Source organism: Chenopodium album, chromosome 4 (assembly GCF_948465745.1).
Source record: "Chenopodium album chromosome 4, dcCheAlbu1.1, whole genome shotgun sequence".
Lineage (NCBI taxonomy): Eukaryota > Viridiplantae > Streptophyta > Magnoliopsida > Caryophyllales > Amaranthaceae > Chenopodium > Chenopodium album.
In genome coordinates this window covers 79114619-79135596 of record NC_137837.1, presented here as the reverse complement: position 1 = coordinate 79135596, position 20978 = coordinate 79114619, and the positions used below count along the sequence as shown (strand labels likewise).

The 20978-nt window shown below is 33.7% G+C and overlaps 2 protein-coding genes and 1 pseudogene across 2 annotated transcripts; 2 read left to right on the top strand and 1 right to left on the bottom strand.

Moving 5' to 3' along the window:
• The first annotated feature begins 4496 nt into the window (after window positions 1-4496).
• On the top strand, window positions 4497-8061 carry LOC145629460 (F-box/LRR-repeat protein At4g14103-like). The gene is made up of 4 exons (XM_081682068.1): window positions 4497-4603; window positions 5499-6574; window positions 6664-6828; window positions 7307-8061. Exons 2-4 carry the CDS (start codon window positions 5513-5515, stop codon window positions 7646-7648), a joined length of 1569 nt encoding a protein of 522 aa, XP_081538194.1. The 5' UTR covers window positions 4497-4603; window positions 5499-5512; the 3' UTR covers window positions 7649-8061.
• Window positions 8062-13471: 5410 nt separating this feature from the next.
• On the top strand, window positions 13472-15864 carry LOC145628307 (F-box/LRR-repeat protein At4g14103-like). The gene is made up of 3 exons (XM_081680593.1): window positions 13472-14539; window positions 14629-14793; window positions 15260-15864. The coding sequence occupies exons 1-3, from the start codon at window positions 13472-13474 to the stop codon at window positions 15599-15601; spliced, it is 1575 nt and encodes a 524-aa protein (XP_081536719.1). The 3' UTR covers window positions 15602-15864.
• Window positions 15865-16561: 697 nt separating this feature from the next.
• On the bottom strand, window positions 16562-17989 carry LOC145628306 (two-pore potassium channel 1 pseudogene; annotated as a pseudogene).
• Between the last annotated feature and the right edge of the window lie 2989 nt (window positions 17990-20978).

The window sequence follows — 20978 nt, the reverse complement described above, 5'->3', positions numbered from 1 at the left end:
TGAACCATCCACCCAAATGCCCAACACCCAAAATCCTAACATATTAGAGTGGTGTACCGAAGAGGATTTTGCTCAAACCAAAAGAAAGAGTGAATTTTGGTCACATTATCAATTAAGTAAAAATGGACTAAAAGCCAAGTGTTGGACTTGTGGTAAAATTTTCTCGGCCGATACCAAGGGAGGGACGGGACACCTTAGTAGACATACAAAAAAATGTGGTGGACCATCTAGTGATCCAATCCAACCCAAAATTTCTCAATTCCATCCACAAAGCTTCATTTACAATTACGAGAGAGATAGGGATGAACTTGGGAGAATGATTGTACATGCGGAACAACCTTTTCTTTTCGCTGAAAATGATGCTTTTAACAACTATATTAACCGAGCACTACAACCAAAACACAAAAAAATCTCCCGAAAAACCGTTCGATCTGCTGCCATGAAGAGTTATCTAGAGTACAAATTGAAATTAGTAAATGAATTAGCTAATCTTCCTAGTAGAGTTTCTTTAACCGCCGATGCATGGGATGGTGGTTACGGACTCCACTATTTATGTGTTACTTGTCATTGGTTAGATAATGAGTGGATGTTACAAAAACGCATCATTCATTTCAAAATGCTTGAATACCCTCATACCGGTCTTAACATTTCACATCATTTAATGAAAGCCATTGATGCATATAGTCTTAGGGATAAAATTATGTCTATGACTTTCGATAATGCAACTTCTATGACATATAGTGCGAATTTGGTCAAAAACCAATTGACCGATGTTATATTAGATGGAGATGCACTTCATGTTAGATGCATTTGTCATGTTCTTAACTTGTGTGTGAAGGATGAAACACAAGCAATTGGTCCATTTTATCACAAAATAAGGAATGCTATTATGTCTATTAATAGCTCTAACATGAGATATCAAGAATGGAAAGGTTTTTGCAGGCAACAACGGATAAAAACCATAAAAATAGCACCGGATTGTCCAACTAGGTGGAACTCCACCTATGAAATGTTGAGTCGGGCAATCGAGTACAAGGTTCATTTAACACTTTTTTATAATGTGAAATTTCCACAAAATGCTTTACTAGAAGATGATTAGGTTAATTGTGAAAAATATATGCAGTTTTTACAATTACTATATGGTATGACACATTGTTTTTTTTCTGTATATAATCCTTGTTCTCATTCTTTTCTTAGCAATGCATGTTTACTTGCACAACTTTTTGCGGAACACCGATCTCAAAATGTTTATCGTGGATATCTTCCGTCCATGGAGGAAAAATGGCGTAAATATTACACCGATATTCCTATGATTTATATTTTTGCTTCTATTTTAGATCCTAGGCAAAAATATGATGGCACCTTTTTATTAATTGATATTTATTATAGTAACATGAATTTTGAAGATGATGTTGAAATTTTTAAAAGTAAGGTGACAAATGATTTTTTTTCTTTATATAGAGTTTATGAAAGTAAATATGGAACTGTGTCTCGATTTGCCCCTTCTCAAACATCCAAAAATGTAAGTAAACGGGCCAAAGGTTTATTTGCACAAGCTGCTAACATGATGTCCAAGTTTTCAGGTACGGAATCGTCATCAAGTAAGAGAACACAAAGCGAAGTTTCGGAGTTGCAAATGTACTTAAGTTACGACTTCATGAAAGGCATGGACGACGAAGAGAAGTTTGGCCTCGACATCCTCGATTGGTGGAAATCACAAACCGTGAAACATCCAATTTTGTCGGCAATGGCTCGTGATATTTTTGCAATCCAAGTCTCCTCCGTTGCCTCCGAAAGAGCTTTTAGTGCGTCGGGACGAGTTTTAGACGATATAAGAACAAGACTAAAACCCGAAACACTTGAAATGTGTGTTTGCTTCAAGGATTAGTTGGATGCCGAAACTCGTTCTCAAGATCGTACTTATGCACAAAACGACGACGATGAAGGAACGTCGACTTCTTTTAGTTCTCATATTTCTGAATCAACTCAATTGGCGGATGAACTTGAACCTCTAGAAGACGAAGACGAAGACGAAGATGAAGACAAAGGCGAAGACGAAGACGACCAATAATAATTACATGATTACATATTTACATTATACACTATTATATTCTTTTTGTATTATCGAACTTCGTATTCCGTATAATAAATGAAGTTATTCAATATTCATACACTATTGTACGATTTTTAATTATCATTACTTATTTTGTATTATTGAATTATCGTACATTCGTACCGGCTACCGTCATAAAATAAAATAAGTTATTCTTCAATTTTTTGTGTTTTCGGATTATCGCACTCTTTTTTTTTTTATTATATGCATTGTTGTTTTTTGCTAAATTAATAAAATTATTTTTATTTGTTTAAATAAACTTAAACATAATTATTAATTAGATAAATAATTTATATAACCTAAATTAAAATAAAGTTGTTCAAAAAATGAAAACAAAATATATTAACATTAACATTTAACATAAACATAAATTAATCACATATATTAAGTTGTACTAAAAAAAATATATATCGTTTAATTAGTTTTTTTTTCATTTATTTTGAAAAAAAAAAAAAAAAATGGCACGGTTTGGCCCGCGGCCCGGCAAGGCACGTGGGCCGTGCCGTGCCGTGGGCTGGGGTGTGCCAAATTCAGGCACGGCACGGCACGGCCAGGCACGGCCCGCGGCGGTACGGGCACGGCCCGTGCCCATGTTTAGCGAAAATTGTCCCACTGGACGTGCCAATTTGTAAACCATAAAAAATCATAACTGCAATACATAATTAAAGAAGTAGAAAATATACGGGAACAATGATTTTTATTGATAATTTGTGGGTTGCAACTCTCGTAGATCTCTTGATTCCTCTCTCCAAAGGGTTAGGGTTTTGTATCTGTTTATAGTACGGGGCCTTGTCGGCTTAATCCATACTATGTACCTACAATGTTTGGCAGTAGGGAGGAGATGGGATCTTTGTGACTTGTTTCATCTGAGCCTCATTAAACCCTATAAACGACCCTCTTTATATAGAGTGTCGTAGAGTAAAAGATAATAATCTATAAGGTGGGATTATTCCCAGTAGTTTAAAACAATAATTATTTTATTTAAGGAAAATATAGTGGATCTTAGAGCAACTCCAATGGTTGTAGCTAGGGGGTTGGTTGTAATTTTCAAAAGTTTCTAGCTATTAATTTGACCATTGGAGCTAAAAAATACAATTAGAGCCTATTCTGATTTACTGAACTCAGCTGAACTGAACTGAACTGAGCTGAATTGAACTGAACTGAACCGAACCTATTAATTAGTGATTTTAGTGATCTTTGATTATTTATTGATTATTTATTACTATACATATGTGTATATATAAATGTACATATTAAAATATTTACGAAAAATATACTATATAATTATAAAATTTATGGAAAATATATTAAAAACTTGAAACCTCTAAACAATTTAAACACATATACTATTTAATTTAAAAATAAAATAGTATTATGACAAAAGAACACAAAACACTTACATGTATCTAACCCATTTAAACAAATTTTTTAAAAAAAATATTTAAAAAAAAAAAAAGACAGAAAAAAACACGAAAAGCTAACAGAGGCAACGGCCCAACAGTCCAACACCCTAACCCACTCTCTTTAATGTTTTAATTAATACATGTATCTAACTAGTATAATTATTATTATTATTGTTGTTGTTGTTGTTGTTGTTGTTGTGGTCGTCGTCGTCGTAATAAGAGCTTAAAAGAAGAAAATTTGGCTTTATATCATTAGCAATATCATTAGACATAAATTAAGAGTTGAACTGAACTGAACTGAACTGAATTTCAACGGAAGAGAACAGACCCTTAGTTTGGTCAAGCCTTGCAAGCTAATTTGCTTGAGAAAAAATTTTCTAAAATTTTAGAGATTAATATACTAATATAATTAAACTTTTAAAGATAATTGAAAAGGTTAAGCTCATTTAAATAACAAGCCAATAAGCCATTAGCTAACCATTGGGGTTATTTGGAAGATAGTGCGAAAAAAAAAAAAAAAAAAAAAAGAGAGAGAGAGAGAGAAAGAAAGTGCATGAGAGAGATAAAAAATAATAATAATAATAATAATAATAATACATGATTATGGGGTTATTTGTATAGGAGTAAAATTCTATTGTCAATTGGATTTTCATATTAATTATTATATGTGGTGTGTTATGCTATTAGTAAAATTCTTTTTTTTTTTTTTTTTTTTAAATAAAGTAAAATTCTATTGTTAATAAAAAAGATAATTTTTTTTTTTCCTCAAAAGAATGATATAAATTATTTTATGAATAATTTTTATCCTATACAAATCTATCCAATTTTATCTAATGTGACACCTAATCTAATTACAATTACTTCGTATATCTATTTATTGCCTATGTGGTAAGAAAATTTCATATGTGCTTTTTACAAACTGGGGAAAAAACTCTACTACCAGAAGCTAACCAATACGCACAAAATATACAGTAAGAAAGGTTTTTAAGGTTTTTTGAAAGCAAGTTTTCTCTTCACTTTATTGTTAATCTAGCATACTGTTGAAGCGGCTTGTCAGATTTCTCCCCCCATTGAAGCAGCTTTTGAGGTACGGAGTAAGATTTTTTTTAAAAAAAAAAACCAATCATCGGATATTAATTTCACAATCTAGTGTTAATCCTCAATTTAATTTAATTTAGGGTTCTTCTAAGGTGGATTGATTATTGAACTATATATTGGTTGTAATTTGATTATTTTAAGGTTAGAATTTGTTCTATTCATATATATATATTCTTAAGCGAGAAGAATTTAATTTGAGTCAAATTTGGTTGTAGAACCATATAATTAATGTTAGGATGGAGTTTTGATATTTTTAAATGAATCTGCACTTTATCTTTTTCTGAACTTCCCTTTTAATCAATTTCTTCAATTTTATAAGTTGTAATTAATTCATCAGTTTTAGTTTCAACCCTTTTAATAATATCAATTTTGCTTTAATGGGTCCATCTTTGTTTCCATGATTCTTGCCTGTTTGTGTTAATTATGTCTGTTGAAACCTGTAAAAGGTGTTTGTTTGAGTACTGTTTTTGATTAGTTTTTCTTAATTTTTTTGGGTTAATTTTATGTTATAATTTGATGGTTTATTTATAAATTTGTTTGGGTATTGCTAAAAAAACAATCCAATTCTTTCACTTATCTAAGAAATTTGTTGATCCTTTCTGAAACTATTGTTGAATCTACTGCCAGTTGGGTTTATGTGTTGTCTTAGCTTTGTAGTCATATAGATGGGATTCAATCCGAGGTCTTGGACTCTTGGGTACCTAACCGCCCCTTAACGTTTTTACTAGTTTACTAGTTGTCAAGGCTTGGTTGTATATTTGCTACATGATTCGTCTTAGATTTCAGTCAATTTGATCAGAATTTAGAGAAGGCATTGGTGGCAGTCTTGCTATATCTGTGTTTTAACTGTGTTCTCTAATTAATTATCTATTTAACTAGAGCAGGAATCACTTGGTCTATGGATTGGAGCTTGAAACCATGTACTGCAACTTATACTACTGTATGGGACATTCAAAATCACAACGCTAGTCAAGTGTTGGTAGATAGGCTCACCAGTTTGCCTGATGAATTGTTAATTCGGATCCTTTCTTTGCTTCCCACCAAGGATGCCGCCGCTACTTCCGTCTTGTCTAGGAGATTGAGGCGTGTTTTCCCTTTGCTTACAAGCCTTGACTTGGATATTTCACCTATATCTCTTTGTTTGGAACATCCCTATGCAATTGAACGTTTTCCCACTTTCGTGAGCTTTGTCGATACTCTACTCCAAGCACATCAATCTCAGTATCTCACCAAGTTTAGACTTCATGTTAACAGCGCGGACTTTCATACAACCTACTTTAATGGTTGCACTGTTATTGGGTGTAAGCAAGGTTGTCTCCCTCACTTGAAATCTCCAGGACTTTACGCATGGATCTCTTATCCATTGAATCTTTGTGGCCTTAGGGAGCTTGACCTCCGTATTCTGGTGAGGGAACCAGGTGATTCTCAGCTGCCCCCAGCTATTTTCACATGTGAAACGTTGGAGGTGTTGAAGCTCGAGGTCAATCTTGGTCTTGATCAAGTTTTTACCATGCCATCTTATTGTCTTCCAAACTTGAAACTGCTTCTCTTGTCTGCGCCTTTCATTTCTGAGGATGGCTTTCTGCCGAGGCTAGTTTCAAGTTGTCCTGTACTTGAAGACCTTACATTCGAACCCTTTACCAACCATGTCAACATCACAGCTATAACATCGACATCCCTTCGAAGATTGTGTTTAAGAATGCTTAAATGGCCTGATTTTCAAGAAGATAACAGTGACTTTGTTCTTATCAATACTCCCAATTTGGAGTACCTTGAATACCGTGATAATTTTGCTGAACGTTACTCAATCCCAGCAATGCATTGTCTTGTTAAAGCAGTTTTGCAGATCGAAAGTCTCTTAAAATTTGATGAAAGTGTAATAATGATTGAGGTAATGCTTAGCCTCATTAGACCCTTATCTTATGCTCAACATTTATCGTTGTGCAGCCTTATATTGCTGGTATGTCTTAAACTCTAATTTTGTTTTAAGCTGCATTATCCTTTTTTCTGTACATTATGAATTATGAAATTTACCAATTGTGGTTGTAGGAGTTCGACTATGTTGATGAAAAAGTCTTAAAGGATCAACTGCCTGTGTTTCCTAATCTGAAACATCTAGAGCTGGGTGGCGGCGGTACTGATAATTACTGGAATAAACTGTTGTTGCCCCTTCTCAACTGCTCACCTGTCTTAGAAACGCTTGTTTTTACAGAGGTGGTTGTGTGATTTTAGTATCATTATTTTATTTTATTTTTTGAGTGTTCCACTTGGTTTATCCTTTGGATTAATCCAGATTCGAGGATTAGTTATGGGTGGTTAGGTTCCAGTCTTATCCCAATTGTTGTTGCGGGAGATGGAACACGGGTTTTAACTTTGGAAGGTTGTTATATACACCCGGGTGTACTGTACACCCATGAGTATTTGAGATGTTTTCATTTTGATGATTGTTTTTTATTTTATTATTAAATAAAGAGCAAAATCAACCCTTAAGTTAGTTGGGGTACACCAGGGTGTATATAACAAATTTTACCTCCTATTAAATGTTGTCCAAATCACCACTACACCAACAACCTTGGTTTTAGTATCACTATACGTTCATGGAATTGATCACATGTGGGCAATTTTGTAAATCTAAGTTTTTTTTTTTTTTACAAATTTTAAATTTTGATTATTATTGTTGTTCACTTTGCAGGGACTCACTAGGTATTACAGTGCCGAACACTCTACGTATGGTCGCATAGTCACACAGTGTTCGTATATGAGAGAAGAACTGGAGTTGGAACAAGAATTTTTTAGTACAGATCATGAAATCCCTTTATGTTGCAGGTATCGCCTCAAAAGAGTAGTGATAAAGAAATACTATGGATTAGGACGGGAAGTAGGAATGATCCAGTTTCTCTTGAGACATGCATTAGTTTTGGAGGAAATAGTCATATGCTTATCACAGTATCGAACTCCAAATCAGATGTCAGTTGAGAACACATTGAATAATTTACCAAAAGCCTCTGTCACCTGTTTGATTAAAGTATTATGATCCAGTTTTTCCTGAGACTTGCATTATTTTTTTTTTTTTTTTTTTTTTCAAGTATCTTATCTCATAGGTTTGTGTGATTATAATGATAACTAAACAAAGATTAGTTTGTAACTTCTTGTTGAACATTCATTTCAAAAAGGTTAGACCATATAAAATATTTAAACATTTAAGATCAAACAATTAAAACACACTTCACTGATTCATAATCATTCAAACATGGTGCGAAATCACTTAACATTGTAAATCGTGTTGCATATGAATTAAAGTCACTTTATAAAATATCTAACCACGTCTATGTATCCTGATCTTTGCAAAACAAGCACGGAACTGGAAATTCCTCTTACAACAAACCAATATTCCTAATCAAAACTAATTATTTTAACCCTTTTATAAATTTGATAATTGCTCTTATAGTAGTAGTACGTAGTACTAGTGCGGTGATCATTGAGGATTGAAGAAACAAAGAAGGAAAAGGTTTAATTTCTCATAATTCTTGATTAGTTGTCGAAGGATTTGATTTGATTTTTGTTTATTTATTTATTTATTTTGATGGGAGAGGTGATGTTGTCGAAGGATTTGATTGAACAAGCAAAAAAAATTGATAAATTAATTTGACAAACTGCATGACTTACCATTAAAGAAAAAAAAAATGTGGTGTGAAATAGTCTAGGGCCATTAATGACTAGGTGTGAGCAAAAAATTAGGGTATCCTCAATCAGAATTGGAACCTGTTGGGAATCATAGGTTTCGGAACCGAAACCTGTAAAAGAGGATTCGATTTCTGGTAGTAAAATGGGGAACTTGTTACAACAGGTTCCGATTTAGGTTCTTGATTTTTTGGAACCGAAATCTATAAGGTACCCTGTAACCTATTAAAAATATTATTTAAACTCAAATCATGTATCAAATTAAGTCCAAATTTTAATAAATTAATAAATAAATAAATAATAGTCATAAAGATGTGTATTATATTTGGTAAAAACTATTTTTAGTTTGATGAATTTGCAAGTTGTTAGAGCTGTAAATTTATGACCTTCCAATTTTTTTTGAAAATTTTTTGCAAAAAAATTACGAAATATATATTGAAAACATGGTACCCTGAATCAAAACCGGAACTTGCAAGTTTCGGTTTCGGTTCCCACTTTCCAGGAACCTGTTCAACAAGTTCCGGTTTTCAATTTGAGGAACCTGTTGCAACTGATCTGATTCCGGTTCTCACTTTTAGAAACCTGTTGCCACAGGTTCCGGTTCCGGTTTCCAGAATTTCAACAAGGTACCTTGTTATGCTCACCCATATTAATGGCCCATCTTCTTTTGCTTATGGCCCTGACCCACATTGACCTTGACCCGACACTAACCTGCTTAAAATTCTCCTTGATCTGTGAGAGACCCGCCCCGTTCATAATCCGCACTGACCCATCACAACTCGTCTAATAACCAGGCCTAGTGATCGTAGTGGGTACTTTTAAGAATTTTTTCTCCTCTTTAGATGTAACTAGGTTAAAATCCCGTGCAATGCACGGTTGATAAATTTTTTTAATAATAATATTACAAAATATAAAGTATATAAAAAAATTATCGAATATTTCATTTGAGTATAAATGGAATATGGTTGTCAAACTGGAAATAAAATTCATAAGGTATAAGTAGTTTACTAAAAGATTTTGCAAAAAAAAAAAAAAAAAAAAAAAAAGCGGGAAAATTTTTCACAACATAATGACAAGTGTCACGGAAGGATTCGCTTTTAGTATAGGTTAATAGAAGATAGATAGATAGCCAAATATTTTTATGATTTTATATAACATACTAGTATTTAATTAAAAAAATATATAGTTTGTTTTTATTATCTAAATAACTTTCCTAATCTCATATGTTTATTTTAGAGTTCGGAAAGTTTTAAAATCATATTTTTTTTTTAGATAGGACTATACTATACAAAGCATACATAAACTATTTTAAACCCTATAAATATAATTAAACCCTAACTATTATAAATATTATGTTGCTTCATTACTTTTTTGCAAAAGAAAACAACACAAAGTGAAATGTTAGTAATTATTGGAATTCCTTGTTATTAAAAAAATAATAATAAAAAAAAATAAAAAATGAGATGGGTAGAAAACATGAGGTATACATTTTTTGTTTCACAAAACATCGTGTGACCGGTTAATTTGTTGAAGTGTTACTTAGCTGGTCAAAGGTTACTCGATTAATTAGGGATTACTCGGTTTATTGGGGGTTAATCAAGTAGGGGATATTCAGCCAGTCATGGGTTACGCAATAAAGAGTTACCTAATCAATGGTTACTTAATCGGGCAGGGTTACCAGGTCAAAAGGTTACTCAAACATAGAGGTGATCAAGGTTAGCCTGCCCGTTAGCCCGGCTCGACCTGATTTTGGGCAGCATTTTTCAGCCCGAAAGTTTAATTATTATGGATAGATTTGGGATGTACTTTTATGAATATTTAGTTGATTTTTGTTGGCCTGACCCGAAAAGCCCGCACGGCCCGACCAATTTGGGCACAAAAATTTCGGCCCGAAGCTTGGCCCGATCCAAGAAGTAGGATTAATTTTTTAGCTTCGGCCCGGCCCGCCCAATGATCACCTCTACTCAAACAAGCTAAGGGTTACCTGGTTAATGTTTTGTATGTGTCAGTCGGCCACACAGTATGGCCAGCCAGACAGAAAATGTGCTATTCTTCCGTGTATTCTCTGCATATTGCTTAGCGTCTGGTCAATCTATAAAGAGAGTTTTTTCCCGAGTTTGTAAAAAGCACATATGAAATTTTCTTGCAAAATAGGCAACAAATGGATATAATTGTGATTAGATTAGGTGCCACCTTGGATAAAATTGGATAGATTTATTTGGGATAAAAAAATTTCCATAAAATATTTTATCATTCTTTTGAAAAAAAAATATCTTTTTATTGACAATAGAATTTTCAGTCAGTCTTGTGTGTGGCTAGCCACACTACATCACCACTTATAAAAGAACAAAAACCCCTTAAAATTGACCAAGTAACTTATGTAATACTGATCGAGTAACCACTATAACACTAACTAAGTAACCTTTGTAATGGCTGTGTGGCCAGCCACATATAAGACTTTGTGACGGAAGCAAGGTTTTTTTTTTTTGTTTTTTTAAAATTTTTTTTTTTACTTTTACCACAAAAAAAATCAAAAAATTGTGTTGTCCACCAAAAGGTCTATTTTACCACCAAATAAAAAATAAAAAATTATTTTTTACTACCGATTTTAAAAAACCTAACGAAATTTCTAAAAATTTTCGATTTTCTTGTCAAACACATGCTCTTTAGAGGTTTTAGGGGGCATTTTGTCCCCACGAAACCAATTTGTGGTTAGAATTGACAAAAAAATATTGGAAATGCCTCATTTTGCGTGTTTAAAAAATACCTCGATTTGCTTGAACACGTAAAATAAGGCATTTTCGATAATTTTTTATCTCAAATTGGACCCGTAAGTAGGATTAAAATCACCTCCTAAACTTTTTTTCTTTTAACACAAATAGCCCCTAAACCTATGAAAAACATATTTTGCGCACGAAATTCGAAAAAAAAAATATAACGGTTTTCTTGACGTTAGGCGGTAAAAAACAACTTTTTAAATTGTTTTTTGTGGTAAGATAAAATTTAAAGTGTTGGTTGTAAAAAATAATATTTTGATACTTTTTTTTTTTTTTTTTTTTTTTGGTAAAATAAAAGTTTAAGTTATGGTTGTAAAAAATAATATTTTGATTTTTTTTTTTTTTTTTTTGTTTTTGGGTAAAAGTCAAAATAAAAGTTTTTTTTTTCACTCTATTGTGGAATCTAGCATACTGTTGAAGCGGCTTGTCAGATTTCTCCCCGAAGCAGCTTTTGAGGTAAGATCATCGGATATCAATTTCACAATGTAGTGTTAATCCTCAATTTAATTCAATTTAGGGTACTTCTAAGGTGGATTGATTATTGAACTATAAATTGGTTGTAATTTGATTATTTTAAAGTTAGAATTTGTTCTATTCATATACATATATTCTTAAGCGAGAATAATTTAATTTGAGTCAAATTTGGTTGTAGAACCCTATAATTAATGCTAGGATGGAGTTTTGATATTTTTAAACTGAATCTGTACTTTTATCTTTTTCTGAATTCCCCTTTTAATCAATTTCTTCAATTTTATTAGTTGTAATTAATTCATCAGTTTTAGTTCTAACTCTTTTAATAATATCAATTTTGCTTTAATGGGTCATCTTTGTTTCCATGATTCTTGCCTGTTTGTAATTAATTGTAAAAGGTGTTTGTTTGAGTACTGTTTTTGATTAGTTTTTCTGAATTTTTTTGGGGTTAATTTAATGTTATAATTTGATGGTTTATTTATAAATTTGTTTGGGTATTGCTAAAAAACAATCCAATTCTTTCACTTATCTAAGAAAGTTGTTGATCCTTTCTGGGATTATTGTTGAATCTACTGCCAGTTTTTTTTTGTTTTGTTTTGTTTTGTTTTTTTTTTTGAGGGAAAGATGCATAGATTAATCAGTAGTAGCAAAATTAGTTACATGACCAGAGTTGTAGGCTGGGACATCATGTTCAAGATTACAATTAGCAAAGTTTGAGCTACGCTCACTTTCAAAAGTTGCCATACAACTGGGAGGGGGATGATACAAAACACTGATTAGATTCATAGCCTCCATGTTCCTTCTTGCATCTTTCGCCAAATAGTCTGCTACTGCATTGCTTCCACGCTCCTCAAAGCGCAATTCCAGATGGGGGAGCTCCCTTAGCAGGTCCCTGCAATTTTTAACCAAGTTAGGCATGTTTTGCACTTCCTCATTTGTGATTAACTCCTCAACTGCTCTCTTTGCATCGGAACATAGGATCACATGCTGCCATCTTTTGTTCTTAATCCAAGTCATGCTTAACTCCAAAGCTTTGAGTTCAGCATTATGACTGTTAGAGGAGTAACCTCTCCATAAGAAACCCTCAATCCAGTCATCTAAGTGGTTTCTACAGATAGCACCTACACCAGGGTTCCTTGGCTAAAAGAAGCATCACAATTTATTTTTATAAAGGGGAAGGAGGGAAGCAACCAGGCAGTAGGACTTTCTGATTGTACACAGGAGAAGTGACACTCAGAAGCAGCCCATATGCACTGGTGGACAGCTTGATTTATGGGAGAATTTTGTTTGAGTAGGAAAATTTGTGAGTGTTTGAGGTTTTGGGTGAGCCAATCTTTCCAGGGCAGGTTACAATTAAAAGGGGTGAGAGGGGGAATCAAGTTCCAAAACTCCTTGGCTCTAGAGCAATGCAGGAACAAGTGCTCAATAGTTTCTGGTGAATTTAGGCAGAAAGGACACCAAGCAGGAATTCTGAGGTTGAGGTTGAGGTTTCTGTTGGGTTTATGTGTTGTCTTAGCTTTCTAGTCATATAGATGGGATTCAATCCGAGGTCTTGGGTACCAAACAGCCCCTGAACGTTTTTACTAGTTGTCAAAGCTTGGTTAGTTGTATATTTGCTTATAAAATCTTTGCGTTCCTGTATAGGCTTCTTGCCCGTTTGACATCCCCGTTCCTGTATTACAAGCTGTCAATTCCAAAAGGCAGTGCCTTTTGGGTCCCGGCTATACAATTCTTGCTAGCTTCGACCTTTTGGTATCGGTTGTGGTACGGATGCATCTACATTGTGGTGCATCTACAGATTCATCCTAGATTTCAGTCAATTTGATCAGAATTTAGAGAAGGCATTGGTGGCAGTCTTGCTATATCTGTGTTTTAACTGAGTTCTCTAATTAATTATTTATTTATCTAGAGCAGGAATCGCTTGGTGTATGGATTGGAGCTTGAAACCATGTACTGCAACTTATACTACTGTATGGGATATTCAAAATCACAACGCTAGTCATGTGTTCGTAGATAGGCTCACCAGTTTGCCTGATGAATTGTTAATTCGGATCCTTTCTTTGCTTCCCACCAAGGATGCCGCCGCTACTTCCGTCTTGTCTAGGAGATTGAGGCGTGTTTTCCCTTTGCTTACGAACCTTGACTTGGATATTTCCCCTATATCTCTTTGTTTGAAACATCCCTATGCAATTGAACGTTTCCCTACTTTCGTGAGCTTTGTCGATACTTTACTCCAAGCACATCAATCTCAGTATCTCACCAAGTTTAGACTTCATGTTAACACCGCGGACTTTGATACAACCTACTTTAAGTATAATGGTTGCACTGTTATTGGGTGTAAGCAAGGTTGTCTCCCTCACTTGAAATCTCCGGGACTTTATACGTGGATCTCTTATCCATTGAACCTTTGCGGCCTTAGGGAGCTTGACCTCCGCATTCTGGTGAGGGAACCAGGTGATTCCCAGCTGCCCCCGGCTATTTTCACATGTGAAACGTTGGAGACGTTGAAGCTCGAGGTCAATCTTGGTCTTGATCAAGTTTTTACCATGCCATCTTATCGTCTTCCAAACTTGAAACTGCTTCTCTTCTCTTCGCCTTCTCTTTCTGAGGATGGCTTTCTGCCGAGGCTAGTTTCAAGCTGTCCTGTACTTGAAGACCTTACATTCAAACCCTTTACCAACCATGTCAACATCACAGCTATAACATCGACATCCCTTCGAAGATTGTGTTTAATAATGATTAAATGGCCTGATTTTCAAGAAGATAACAGTGACTTTGTGCTTATCAATACTCCCAATTTGGAGCTCCTTGAATACCGTGATAATTTAGCTAAATGTTACTCAATCCCAGCAATGCATTGTCTTGTTAAAGCAGTTTTGCGGATAGAGAGTCTCTTAAAATTTGAGGAATCTGTACCAATGATTGAGGTAATGCTTAGCCTCGTTAGACCCTTGTCTTATGCTCAACATTTATCGTTGTGCAGCTTTATAGTACAGGTATGTCTCAAACTCTAATTTTGTTTTAAGCTGAATTATCCTTTTATCTGTACATTATGAATTATGAAATTTACCAATTGTGGTTGTAGGAGTTCGACTATGTTGATGAAAAGGTCTTAAAGGATCAACTGCCCGTGTTTCCTAATCTGACACATCTAGAGCTGGGTGGTGGCGGTACTGATAATTACTGGAATAAACTGTTGTTGCCCCTTCTCAACTGTTCACCTGTCTTAGAAACACTTGTTTTCACAGAGGTTGGTGTGTGATTTTAGTATCATTATTTTTTATTTTAGTGTTCCACCCGGTTCACCCTTTGGGTTAATCCGGATTTGAGGATTAGTTCTGGATGGTTAGGTTTTAGTCTTATGCCAATTGTTGTTGCGGGACATAGAACACAGGTTTTTGCTTCGGGAGGTTGTTATATACACTCGGGTGTACTACACCCATGAGTATTTAGGATGTTCTCATTTTGATGATTATTTTTCATTTTATTATTAAATAAAGAGTAAAAATCAACCCTAAGTTAGTTGGGGTACACCAAGATGTATATAACAAATTCTACCTCATATTAAGTGTTGTTCTAATCATCACTACACCAACAACCAATTGGTTTTAGTATCATTATACGTTCATAGAATCGATCACATATGGGCAATGTTGTAAATCTAAGTTTATTTTACAAATTTTAAATTTTGATTATTATTGTTGCTTACTTTGCAGGGACTCACTATGTATTACAGTGCCGAACACTCTACGTATGGTCGCATAGTCACACAGTGTTCGTATATGAGAGAAGAACTGGAGTTGGAACAAGAATTTTTTAGTACAGATCATGAAATCCCTTTATGTTGCAGGTATCGCCTCAAAAGAGTAGTGATAAAGGAATACTATGGATTAGGACGGGAAGTAGGAATGATCCAGTTTCTCTTGAGACATGCATTAGTTTTGGAGGAAATAGTCATATGCTTATCACAGTATCGAACTCCAAATCAGATGTCAGTTGAGAACACATTGAATAATTTACCAAAAGCCTCAGTCACCTGTTCGATTAAAGTATTATGATCACCTTGGTCCATGGCAGCCTGCAAGTTATCATTTTTTTTTTTAGGAAATCATCTATTTATCTTTACCTACAAGTTGTTCTAATTTTTTGTATTTTTTTTTTCGAAAAATGTTGTATTTGTATTTAATAACTATTGCTAAATGCTTTTCGTGAAGGTGTCTTGGATGTTTTTTTTTTTTTTTTTTTTTTGGAAACATGTTGTATTTTTATTTAATAACTATAGCTAAATGCTTTTCGTGAAGGTGTCTTGGATGTTGTATTTTTATTTAATAACTATAGCATGTTTTCAAAGTAGAGGCGTAAAAAACTCATCCGACCTGCTCCGATTCGACCTGAATTAAAAGCAAATAGATTATGATTTGATTTGACAGGTATGTGCATAATACTGCTCGATCCTGACAATTCCGATCCAAGCACTTGAGCTGACACCCATAATTTTAAGTGTTAATTTTGTGTGTATTGGGTTTAAAATATTGTTACTATATCCTTGTATTGCGATAAAATAAATCTAATTGAGAATTACTTTAGTTTTGATCATCTTTGTTCAAAGTGATAAATAATATGATCACCTTTTATACCTTATAAGTGGTTTTTAAGAAATTGTAAAGAGAACAAATTTATTAGTAGGTGAATATCTAAAGTTGACTTGCTAACTTTTGGTATTTAGAACATAACTTTACACCCGCCTTACACTTTTTTTATTTTTTTAAGAATTATGTTTACTTTACTTATCCGAATTTATTTAAATTGATTTAGATAGTGAATTGGTGGTTAAGAAAATAAGCTTCATTAGCACTACATTTGTCCACATATGCTGTCATGCACAAGCTTAAATTCAATCTCACTCAGTAACTCAAACAACCAGCACCTTTAGCTCTTTATTTTGTTTGTTTACAAGACCTTTAGCTCTTTATTCTAAGATAAGCACAGTCACAACATTTTATCCGATAGATTACAAATCTGCCTGGAAATCAAATTTCAAACATACTTGCCAAGAACCAACTAAATTTTGTGCTCAGCATATGATAACTTCCTTCAGCACCAATGCACCATACTCCGATTCTATCAATCGTTTCTATCAACAAAAAATTCCATGAATAGTTATATGCACGAACAATTTCTCACAGGAGCTGAGCAACAAATGGAGGGAGCAATGTTATCTGGTGATCTCTTTGGTGCAAGTTATCTCACTATATGAAAGTTCCAAATCATACGCCGATAACCAACTTCAAGACTGATCGAAATCTAGATCTTTGAATTCTTTCATTACAACTGATATATCATTTTGAGTAATCTTCCCCATGTCCTTCAGCTTGTATAATACAAATTCATCAACTCTGCAAGTCAAAGAATGTGGTATTATATAAAAAATAATTAGATTGAAACCAAAGGCAAGAAATGAGGATACATTATTTTCTTATGAGAAAACACCAGATATCATCATTCTTGTCTCATTGTACTTGCTCTACACCTCCATCGATGTTTGTAGCAGCAGCCTCAAGATCTACAATAGTTGCACGCCAAGTAATAACCCACCTGACTACGGCATTTTGCCTCCTTTCAGTGCTAAGCTCAGCAAGATGAAGGAAGAATAGCCCCAAGCATATAGTGGTTGTCAAAATCCACAAAATTGCAAAAATACGGCCTGCCTCAGTAGAAAAGCCTTAATCTCCATATCCCAAGGACATGATTGTAACACAAACACAATAAAAGGCATTAACAGCTTCCAACTTCTCAACCAGCATCAAGAAACATACAGTCCCGCATATCATAAGTAAAAGAAGGGCTACAACAGCCACAATGCAATTTTGTTGAACTTTGCTTGTTTCCATGATATCCTTCATAATATCACCTGGGCGAATAAGTTTTTTGCGCATTTGTAATGCCCTAACGAGCAATAATTCTTGCTTCTCAGCGAGATGATTTGCACCTCGAGTGAGAACTAGCCCCACCAAAGCCATCCCCTAGAAGATGAAAGCACAAATGAGGAACTTAGCAAGGGAACTTTGCGGGACTAAGTCACCATATCCAACTGAAGTCATGGTAACCATACAAAAATAAAGAGCATCTACTATGCCATTAGTAGTCTTTGTACCACTATATTGATCCCTTATTATATAAAAGGAAAATGCACCAACAAGAAGGTAAATAGTCACAAAGATAGTGATTCGATTACAGCTTGGACGGAGTCTCATCGAGATAACTTTGGGAGTAGGACCAGGCTTGTGACAAGCAGTTAGATTAACTCCAGAGAGGAGGGCTGCTATGGGAGGAGCACTTCTAGACCGGCGAAGTCTAAATTGCACCATTGGAGGGCTGATTAATTGACATGACAGATCTATGGATTCTTCCGATAGTGGTTTGTTCAGGTTCTTTTGATTCTCCATTTGCAAGTATTAACAAATCTAGTATAATCAGCAAATAACCTACAGAGTATTGAAAGCTCAGAGTTTAGTTTCAAAATTTTCCTCTAAAAGCTAGTATAATAATTTTACACAATATGGATTAATTGTTAAGGGATGTGACAAATTATTTATGAGAGAATAGCTTGAATTGTATTGGGACCATCTCAAATGGGAAAAATCTAACAGGATGACCATCTCAATCTCAAATGGGAAAAATCTCACAGGTATATTTGTTTGTTGTTCTTGGCAAAAAGAACTTGAGATGTGAGATATGGCTTTATCATTATAGTTATTTCACTTCAAGTTCGTAGCTTAAGGAATAGTAAGATTGATAAAATTCCACTCCCTATTCTTAGTTTGTAGCATCTCATGCAAAAACGAATCAATTATTGATATGAACCAAACATATATAGTTTATATATTTAGTTGTTTACACACCCCAAACCACCACAAACATCCAGTATAAAATCACGACAATTTTTAGAACACCATAAAACATACTTGTATTCCGCATACCATCACAATTTTTTAAAAAAAACATCATGAAGCATGTATCACCACACCAATCCAAAGCATCATATAGCAACATAACCATAGATACCACAAGCTTTTTTTTGCTACCTGATATTGGAATTATTGACAACTCTAGGGAGATTCATAAAATAATCCTCGTTACACTTCCTCTAACCTTCTCCCTTCTCTTCCAAAAAAAAAATTATGATCTATAGTGTAAACAAAAAGAAAAAAAGTCCAACCAACCACTGGCTCGCTAAATTCAAGTCTAACACCATATATCGGTATTTAAAAGGGTACAATCAACAAACATAATAGAATCCACAAGTATCATGCACAAAGTATGAAGCATTTGCTACGTACTAAGAAACAGAAATAGGGTATAAAAAAATTCTTACCCAGTAATATTGGGCCTGTGTCCAATGAGATCATATATCTGAACTGGTTGGATTTCCTGGTACATGATGCAAAGAAAAAAAATTACAGGGAAGAGGAAAAAAAACAAAACCATATTCCCTGCTGAAATAAGCACTTACTGCTTGCTTGAATAAATAATCATGCTCCCCATTATTTAATATTCATGTGTACAGCTATGATAATTTATTAATTGCTTGAATAATCAATACTTTAATGGTCACCTTATTATTTAATTTTTCATGTCTACAAACTACAGCTATGCTAAATAGACTACTATTCTTATTTTAAAACAGAAAGATACATGAACTCTATATTTTATTTCGTGACATCATATTGTATTCCTACCTGAATCTACCAAGTAATACCCACACTGATAAATGTACAAGTGATTGTATATCAATATATTTTCAATCTCGTTTACAAGATGGCAAAAAGTTTTCAATGATGTTCACTACATACCCATCGTTGTTAAGAGAGGATTGTTACGTATGAAAGTAGTGAGTAGTGACATACCCAAACAACCAACAAGTCAAAAGATGAAAAACAGGCATATACATGCACACTTACAAAATCATGCCACACAAGAAATACCAAAAATCATACACCGACAAAGTTCCCTACTGATCAACATCTAGTTCTTCAAAACCTTTCATTACAAGTGATATATCATTCTGTGTAATCTTCTCCATCTCCTTCAGCTTATACAATACAAATTCAGCAGCACTGCAAGGTTTAATAATGTAGTAATAAGCTACAAGGAGCTATGATTCTATTTTGAAGAAAAAAAAAAAAAGATAAAAAGAAGAGTTTATACTCAGTAATAAGTAGTAAGGTGATTGTGCACCAGTTTATGATTCAAGGTTTGATTTCATGACATCAAAATTAATCATATAATCATATAAAAACCTTAATTGATCCCATCATTACACCAAAATACATCTTAGTACACTATGTATTTTTCACGTGGCAATGTCCAACGTCATCCGAGTAAATTAGTCAATATTAAAGTATTTTCTACAAAATAACGAGTTAATCACTTATTAAAGGCTAAGGGGCTACTCATCCTATTACCATATGGTTTTGGGATGGAACCTCCCGCAACATAATGGTTATCAATAGTAAATATTCTTCTACATTTCAGGTTTATTTCAACTACAAAGTTTATCCGTAATAATTGACGTTTATCCCTAATAAAATTTCTCCAATCGTCTTTTGTCGACAAATATGTGTACAGGGTATTATTGTTGAAATAAAATTAGTTATTAAAATATGAAAAATTAATTAAAATAAATAATATTAAAATTATTTATGTATTAACAAATTACATGAAATTGTTATAAAATAAATATTATAATGCACTGGTAAAATGTGGTCTTGCTTTCTCAAGTAAGGAAAATATTTTCCACTCTTCGTAAATCTAACAATTTTTTGGGCTTTAGTTTAAAAAAATTAAAGAGACACCAGAAAATTATATCTCGAATCTATAATCTATAAATATATGTCAAGGTGGGACAATAATGTATTGTTGAATTGGTTTTGAATCTTAGCCATTTTAAATGTTCAATATTAGGGTTGATGAAAAACTTGACTCGCAAACAAAGAATGAAATTTTTTTGAGATTTTAAATTTGTTTAGATCAAGTACTTAACCCATTAAAATTCACGGGTTGACGGGTGGGATAAAGATCATAATTTTCTCTTAATGGGTACCCAATACTTGTTTTTTTTTATTTATATTTTGTAGTGGTTTGAAGACTTAATGGAGGAATCTATATTGGAAATCAAACGATTGATATCTCAACATGAGTATGACGATGCTGCAAAATTAGGCTCTTCACTACTTGAACAAAAGGCGGTTAAAGATGATGCTAATCTTAGTGCAATTTTCAATGAGCTAATAGCTCAGATTTATGGCTTGAAAAACCAACCTTATCTGATGATGTTCTCTCATATGCTAAACATGTTATGAATTACAGAGCCAATACCAAAGCTAATTTTAACTTTTGTGAGTCCGTGCCACATATAGCTCAGTGTTTTGTTAA